This window comes from Triticum dicoccoides, chromosome 3A (assembly GCF_002162155.2).
Source record: "Triticum dicoccoides isolate Atlit2015 ecotype Zavitan chromosome 3A, WEW_v2.0, whole genome shotgun sequence".
Taxonomy (NCBI): domain Eukaryota; kingdom Viridiplantae; phylum Streptophyta; class Magnoliopsida; order Poales; family Poaceae; genus Triticum; species Triticum dicoccoides.
In genome coordinates this window covers 707932987-707942072 of record NC_041384.1, presented here as the reverse complement: position 1 = coordinate 707942072, position 9086 = coordinate 707932987, and the positions used below count along the sequence as shown (strand labels likewise).

At 40.6% G+C, this 9086-nt stretch overlaps 1 protein-coding gene across 1 annotated transcript; it reads left to right on the top strand.

The window, feature by feature from the left end:
• The first annotated feature begins 3733 nt into the window (after positions 1 to 3733).
• LOC119273391 (two-component response regulator ORR24-like) lies at positions 3734 to 8570 on the top strand. Its single transcript, XM_037554563.1, has 6 exons — positions 3734 to 3886; positions 3982 to 4134; positions 6427 to 6786; positions 6872 to 6948; positions 7279 to 8217; positions 8312 to 8570. The coding sequence occupies exons 1-6, from the start codon at positions 3739 to 3741 to the stop codon at positions 8348 to 8350; spliced, it is 1716 nt and encodes a 571-aa protein (XP_037410460.1). The 5' UTR covers positions 3734 to 3738; the 3' UTR covers positions 8351 to 8570.
• The last annotated feature ends 516 nt before the right edge of the window (positions 8571 to 9086 follow it).

Below are 9086 nucleotides of genomic sequence, written 5' to 3'. Positions count from 1 at the left end.
TCCTCCTTTTCAAAAAAAATGGCATAGACTCTTTTTTTTCTGTATGGCACAGACTAACGATGATACAGTTCCCATTTCCACGGATGTCATATCTAGACAATAATACTTATGATGTCGACTTATTCATACAAGTAATTACATTTTCTATGAAGGTATAAAGGTAATTGCTTACTTTTTGGATCGCACAAAAAATACTTATTTCTTGGAAACCAATTATCATTGTATTATTTTTTGGAATTATTGGGCTTTTAGGCCATTTCTTATTTCCAGTAATTCTTGAAAATCTTAGAGGCCCATTTACTCGACAAGAGAGTGTGAAAAGTTTAATCCCACCTCGGTCGTGGAGGGTGAGTTGGACCAACATATAAGGTGGGCCCATTCACACATCACTAAGAGCATGAGAAGAAGGCACATAAACGTCTGCTTCTCCTCCTCCGCCCGCCTATGCCACGTGTACAGGGAATTACAATCTGATGAGTTCTAGTGGAGTGAGGAATGAAAATATTACCGAAATTGTTTCGGGAATGAAAGAACTAGTTTCAAGAGAAATCGGAAGCGTTTCGGGTAATACCGGGAAAATATATAAATAGAAAATGTTTTCAGGAACCTAATATTAATATAGAGGGCTCAAATATTGATTAACATGCCCCTTTATTTAGAGGCTATGGGTAGGGAAAATAATAAAGGCCTAATGGGAAAAGTTATTGGGTTCAATAGTGGAGGCGCCCTTATTAGCTTTTTGGACAAGCTAGGGGGGGTTGGAGGAGGAGCCCCCCTCCTTGGCCGATGCACCAAGGGAGGGAGGCTCCTTCTCCAAGTCGGCCTCCCCTTCCCCCACGCCTATATATACATGAGAGGGGGGCCCCTAGAGAGACAAGTGGCTTTGCCTCGAGAGCCCCTTCTCTAGTTCTAATTCTAGTTTAGAATTGATTAGACCTAGTTCTAGTTTTCTCTAATCCGGATAATAGAGTCCCTCCCCTAATTATCAGGCAATGCTAAACTCTGCATGGCGAAGCTCTGCCGAATCGTGAAGCCCGTACGCGTGCAATCCATAGAGAGCCCGTGCTTTCGATATTCGGTTCAAGGGATCATCTTGGACGGTTCGAGGGACTTCAAGAACGATCTACACTAACTCTTCTTCCACTGCAACTCGAAGTTGGTGACAATCCCATCTAACCTTCTATGCATCTTCATAGTGATCCGGAATCTTGATCGTAGGGCGATTTTTGGTCTTCTACTATGTTTCCCAACAATTTGACATCACCAAATTTGGGGTGGATCTTAGTGCAGTATCTCTAGAGTACCCGTAAGGGCATCGTACAATGGTACAGGACCCATGAGGTGATTCGTTGTATGGGTATAGTATCCGACCTATGCAGAGTCAAACGTCAAACATCATCGTAAAAAGTAGAAATTTTCCATTTCCATTGGGTGGGTCATCATCTTCTTCAAAAACAATTTCCTAAAAAGAGAAAAACATTATATCAGTGCATCATGTTGGACTCCATTTAAAGCAATGAGCTTAAGTGGTGGCTCTAGGTCTTTCTATATAGAAATCATTGGGTTCCAATCTTGCCCTCCAAATCCAAACTTTTTTATTCTTACAACATATATTTGTCACATAGTGCATTATCTCCTTTCATCTTCATTTGTTATGTGTCGGGTTGAATCATTTCATTTCCATTTTTCACGTGGTGTGCTAACTACTTTCATCTCTCTTTGTCGAGTGGCGCTTTGACTCCTTTCTTCCCCTCTCTCATGTGGCACATTGTGTTCTTTCATCTCCAACTGTCATGTGGCACATTGACTCCTTTCATCTCCATTGGCCAGGAATTTTTAAGCATTTTTCCACAATGATAGTAAGCGCTACCGCATCCCTTAAATCATTTTAATAGGATTTGTCAGATCATATGTTGGCATTTCATAATATAATTATTCGTGTCCATGAATAATGCGAGCTGCAGGGAAGTTCACAGGATATCATTGATCTCTAATATTTTGCAAACAAGAACAAGAAACGGCAGCCATCGCATGCCTACTTCTTCAAGAATGTGTTTTAAGTGGTTGGGAGTTCCACTCGTCGAAATCACACCATATCATTTTGGTCCAACACTTAAAGTTTAAATTAATTTTTTTCATTGCTTCTCTATTTATGCGTGATGCGCTCAGAATCAGTAAGCATTGTCATGTTTCCTTTTGTGATTACTTCAAACTGATTGCGATAAAGTTTGATCGGACCCTGGACTCCGTCGAGTCTGGGTTTTTGAAAATAGTTGAGGTGTATTTTTGTTGGAAATGATCATATAGATGTTATCTACTGCACCTAGAAATTTTCATGTAACATGTTTATATATATACGTACACAAAAGGACCAAGATCTACATTTAGAAATAGCAAACAGCACATGCATACAAATTTACATACATGGTAAAGTATATTTTAAGAGAAGCTTACACATATGTAAAATACATCAATTACAAGTCAAGCTATTTCAGAATATATTAAAACTTTTAAATAGGATTTTTTATCATTTAAAAATATCTTGGTTCACTGGGCCGGGCCTCCAAATTGCCTAACTCATTCAACGGATCATCTATTAGTTTATATATATAGTGAGACCATGAACATACGCTTTCGGTGCACCGAAACAAATTTCATGAGAATAAAGGTGAGGTATTAATTTGAGATATGACATGAACATCGCCAAAAGCCTCTTTTGGAATACAGACGATATCATCTAGCTCCAACGTTGGACCACAAGAAAGTTGACATTTGACACTGGAATGGGAAGAAAAACTGATTTCTTTTTATGGAGAGTAATGAAAATAAAAATGGCAGAAACTACAGACATCCAACGCCTGGACCACAAGAACTCCACTCTTCTATCCCTGTATTTCTTCCTCCCTTCTTTGTAAACGATATATTTCTTTCTTTGTTTAATACATAGGCCTGACACCTCATGATAAGCAATCATTTGGTTCGAATTTGTGTGTTACTCACTTACTCTCGTCCTTAGCTAGGGTGCATCCGGTACTCCCTAGTCTGAAACACCCTTGAACTTATCTTCTTGAAGTGTTTTTCTTCAGATAAAAATGCCCTTGTCATATTATTTTTCCACAAAGTGATAAGTGGAAAAGGACTTCCACTCCTTGAGTTTATATTAGGCCCTCACATTCTCACGTTGCCATGCAAAGGTAGGTAGGAATCTGACGATTGAGACATGAACGCTTTCTCTGTTCCGGGTCAAAGGAAGCAGGAGCAGGAGCCTCTCCCTTTTGTAATTCAAGATCATAACATTTGTGTTCCAACATTAAACATTTGGTGAGAAAAGAACAAAAGCAAAAAACAGCAGCACAACCCGTGGTTTTGCTCACCTCTCATGGAAGGAACCATGGGCCGATTGCACAAGAAGACACGCACATTGACATCGCCAGGTCAAATGGCCTAGCTGCAGAAATTAAGGAGTAGAAACTAGCGCATGCACACTCTGGACCGCAAGACTTCCCTTGACCCCTCTAGCCCTATAAATAGACGCCCTGCATCCTCCAGCCCTTCTCACCACTCCTCTGAAATCTGGATTGTTCAGTAATTAACTTCAGTTGTGTCCTGAGACGAGGAAGCTAATAGAGGTTTTGGGTTGTGTTCTTAGATGGCTGTGAGGTTTGTGTTGACTTGTTTTTTAATCAGTATTTTTCTTGATGGCGTTTGCTTTTCCAGGTGGGAAGAAGTTCGGAGAACATGGCCACGATGGGTGGGGACCGAAGGCAGATGATGGAGGATGCGGCGGAGGACAAGTTCCCGGAGGGGTTACGCATCCTCGTCGTCGACGACGACCGCGTCTGCCTCACGGTACTAGAAGCCCTCTTGCGCCGTTGCAAGTACCAACGTGAGTCTCTTGATCCCTCCACTTTGCCATAGTCCATTAGAATCGGGGCCTTGTGATCTATTTGTTGCTCGCGAATAATGCTTGCCGCTATGCAGCAACGACGGTGATGGATGCAAAGACGGCGCTGAGGATGCTCATGGCAGGGAAGCAGCAGTTCGACCTCGTCATCACCGACGTGCGCATGCCGGACATGGACGGCTTCAAGCTCCTCGAGCTCATCCGCCTCGAGATGGATCTGCCCGTCATCAGTACTCTCACAGCTCTCAATTCAAAGTCCAATTTTTGTGTTTTGCATCCCTGAGCATTGACAATTGTTCTTAACAACGTGCTTTTACTCCTCAATCTTGGAGTTACCCTGAGAGGATATTAATTTCTTTGGGCAGCATGTGAGATCCTATATATTTAGGACGATTTTATGAAACCACGTACACATGCACGGCACCCGCACTCTATTTCTAACCTGGAAGAGTTCTAAAGAACAGGATCCCCATTGAGTCCGAACCAACGGGGTGTCGGGGTCCCATCTAACCGTTCATCCGTCCGATCGGATGGCGAGTGGGGTAGGAGAGCAGAGGTGGAGCGACACATGAGTTAGTAGGGGACGTATTGTCGGTTTCTAGCCCAAACCGATGGCATCCTATCCAGCCATCCGTCCGATCGGATGGCGAGTGGGGCGGGAGAGCGGAGGTGGAGCGACACATGAGTTAGTAGGGGACGTATTGTCGGTTTCTAGCCCAAACCAATGGCATCATATCCAGCCATCCGTCCGATCGGATGGCGAGTGGGGCGGGAGAGCGGAGGTGGAGCGACACATGAGTTAGTAGGGGACGTATTGTCGGTTTCTAGCCCAAACCAATGGCATCCTATCCAGCCATTCATCCGATCGGATGGCAAGTGGGGCGGGAGAGCGGAGGTGGAGCGACACATGAGTTAGTAGGGGATGCAATGTCGGTTTCTAGCCCAAAACAATGGGATCATATCTAACCATCCATCCATCAGATCGGATGGATGGTGGGAAAGGGGAACAAACGTAGATAGCACGTGATTATGAGATCCCAATTATTGTTTTTAATAATTAGGTTGATAGTGTTTAGTAGGCTAGAGACATGGTCACTCCAATGGCTAATTTGTCCTAGTGAGAGTCTGTGTCACTCCAATGTAACATAGTTTCCACATCCACGTGTTCGATGGGCGTCTTTTATGGACTATCTACAATTTAATTTTATAAATGAGTAGTTTGGCTTAGTGAGAGTCTCTATCACTCCAATGTAATGTAGACCCCACTATCCACGTGTTCGTTGGTTGTATTTATGAACATCTAGAATTTAATTTTATATCATCTCAATTAGTTGTAAAATCCTACCAATAAGAACGAAAACTATAATCTATTCATATTTCATGATATGACCAAGTTATATTTAGTTGTTTCCAAAGCTAATATTAAAATCCGTGTTCTACCAATCACACAAAGTACACAATTGCATCACATCTGTTTGCTAGGGGTTTCATGAATACTACAATTAAGAAATACCTATGTTGTATTGATATTATTAAGATTGAGATTACTACTCATGTTCATTCTCCTTAAAGTTGTTACTCCTTATGACTATTTACTCTCGAGAATAGCATATAAAGTAGGAGTGTCACTTTTAAATACATACGTCGAGTAGGTTAACCATGGGTAATGCATACAATACTGCATATTTGTTGAGTTTGAACCAGCACACTAATTTATAGTCAAATTACATTCACAGAAAGTGCAACCACACGTACTTATTTTCCTGAATCTCTACTATTAATGCCCAAAAATCATCCCAGATAATTCTTGCCCAATCTCTGCCTCGCCCACAGCTGCATGCAATTAATTAGCTGCATAGTTATTTACACATGTCAATTATCTAGACATTAATTTATGGAAAGTATCATTGAGCATTGGACGAGAGGACCACGTTAATTATGAAGAGTATCATTCTTTGGACAGGAGTATCACACTAATTATAAAAAGTATCATCGAGCACTAGACGCGAGGACCACATTAATCATGAAAATTATCACGTAGAATATGTATGCCCCCGTGGCAAGCACAGACAATTAGCTAGTTGCAATAAAAAAGCTATTGACAATGGTGCTTAACGTTTAAAAACTAATATGAGTGTGATCACTTAAAATGCTTAGAGCATTACGTGGGCCGATAGATGTTACCTAGTATGCTAGAGAAACATGGTTGACTGCCAATAATATTACTTGATCTTCAGGTTCACCAATAGTTAGACACGATGGTGTGTTTTCCCTACGTGGAACATGTCGTGATATGGCTTAGGCATTGTGTTATTGTTATTGTTTCAGCCATTATTTCTGTATCTTCATATTGAATGTGTGAAATTTTTCCCATTTTAGTCTACATTGAAGCAGAATTATAAAATTGAACATTGAAATGCTTTTTTTGTCTATAGGCACTTTGACCAAAACATATGCACACTTCATAGAGTTTTGTGAATTTCTAAATTCTAAATCTAAGTCATTGGTCATATGGCCTGCAGTGCTATCCGTCGATTGCGACAAGAAGGTTGTGATGAAGGGGATAGAACATGGCGCATCCGACTTTATGGTGAAGCCAGTTCGTACCCATGAGCTAAAAAACATATGGCAACATGTTCAAAGGTGGAGAAATCCCAAAGCAATAAGCCACATCAGCGATCATGACAGTGATGTCCAAAGAGTTCAACCAGCGACTGCTGAAAAGAGTAAGTTACCGGGGAATAAGAGAAATGTTGGAGATGATTCTAACAAGCACAATGAAAGCACATGTGTATCCACCACCCACGGAAAGCCAAGGGTGACATGGACACTTCAGCTGCATAACAAGTTTCTAGAAGCTATCAACCAGATCGGCCTTGATAGTAAGAATTCACATCTTGTGCCTCATTCATTGACAATGTTGGCTGCTCCATATTTTCATTATAATTTTTTATTACATAATTGTAGGGGCTGTTCCAAAAAAGGTATTGGAGCTGATGAATGTGGATTACCTCAGTAGAGAGAATATCGCGAGTCATCTACAGGTTTATTTTCGACCTTTATGCTTAATTTCTATGTTTTTCTTACTATTATTCGTAGGCTAACACTTTGTCATATATAAGTGCAAGCTTTTATTTTCTGGGAAACATATCAGTCAAAGCTCTAGTAATGCAACTATCATGAAGTGTAATTTTAATTAAATGTTTCCCTTAAAATGCGAGGCTTATCTCATATAATGCATGCCTAATATTTTTAGGAGTATTTTTACCCATGCAATATCATTAGTTCTTTTTGTACTCACATATTTACTGTTATTTTTTTTCTGACGAGCATCCATCTCATACCTTGTTATTTTGTCTATCTTTTTATTTCAGAAGTATAGATTGCACTTAAAAAAAGTCAACTCAAATCACTCTGGTGATGCATATGAAAGATGGAACTCATCGTACAACATGAACAACAAGGACAATTTCATGCATAATCATGAACATGGAAGATGGAGTGCGTCCTCTAGCGACACTTCCTCTTGGAGTACAAACAACTATGGTGCAATAGGTCACTTGGCTCCGGCGATGAACACCCAAAGCAACTTCGACATGGGGTCATACCTCCATGATGGTAGAGTGCCGAGGTATGTTGGGAAACAACCGTCAGATGCAAGAAGATTCACAGGTTTTGGTGACCCTCCCGTCAGCCTATACAACAACATACCCAATGAGATAAAGTTAGATGAATTTCCTTCATTCAATTATAGTAATTCATATGCTGACCTCATGTGTGGAAAGCTAATGGAGACAAGCAAAGGCAAAACCCCTTCCAATCGTCAAAGTTCATTTGCAAATACAACAGTTGGTGGCGGGAGGTCTCTTGTCGCATCACAGGTGAACTTCCCACAGATCAACCAACTAGAGAGCTATGCAATGTCATCTAGTCGGTTGCCTCTGCAAAATGAAAAGGCACCATTCATAAGCAATACCACATTAGTGGGAGGCTTCACTGAGCAGATGGCACCATTCAACATGGCAAGCAACACAAGCTCAGTAGGAACAATGTTGAATGGTAGCTCTGCACTTGATGCAAGTAGAACTTCAACTAAAGATAATCATCTGGTCAATAGTGAAAGAACTACTTCGATGCTTCACAACCTTCAGACAAACGATTTCTTCTCATTGACTCAGCTACTTGATGGCGGGGATGGAGCTAGCATTCTTCCTATGCAAGAAGGCACACTTGATCAGCAACCTCTTAATGATCAACTGAATGAAATCAATGCCTTCTCAGTGGATGATATATTTTCCCACATGAACCTGGAAGTAAGAGTTTTTCTCATTTGTATGAATCTATGTGCTGCATATGAATTGTTGAGTTGGACATGTGTACTTAAGTAACACTTTTCTCTCAATGTAGGATTTCACGGGAGATGACCCTATCGTCGAAGAAGCATGATAGTTTTGTATGTTAGCCTGCCCAACGCATGAGATGCTTGATGAAGAGTCTCATGCTCGATGGGGCTCTTTAAAGCAATAGAGTGCTTTGACAAGTTTGCAAACATAATGATATGTGTAGCCATTTTCATATACCAGTGGTTGTTTGAGATACACTTTCTTTAGCATAACATTGAGAATTGTCGCGTTCTGCACAACAAGCATAAACACCATCCCTTGGAGACTGGTGTGCGTAATCTTTATCTTTACCTAATATTAAAGGGAGAATTGTTTCTCCACTTTTTATGGTTTGTGATGGGATCCAGATTTTTTTCGTCCGATATGGGACTAATATTTTTCGTTCGCTGCAAATCCTCTCGTGCGAGATTTCTCTTTATCCAGTCGAAAAACAATATAAAAAAGGTGCCCAGGTGGGAATCGAACCAGCAACCAGTGGGTGCTGTGCCCACACCCCTTGCCGGTATGACAAGCTAACTTTTGTGAAATATTTGTAGCGTAGGAATTAAAGAAACAAACAGCAGTGGCAAAACATAAAAACCAGTTAACAAAAAATTGTGCGTGGGTGGAACCGACCTCCCATGAGTTAACAACGTCTGCCACCGTAGTTCTTCGACTTTTCTTGTAAAAATTGCAACAGAAGATTTAAACATTTTTTAGTTTTCAAACTTTTTTTAAAAGAAGTGATTTTTTTGGAATAATAAACTATTTCTGAATTTTTGGACAAAATTTGATAAAAA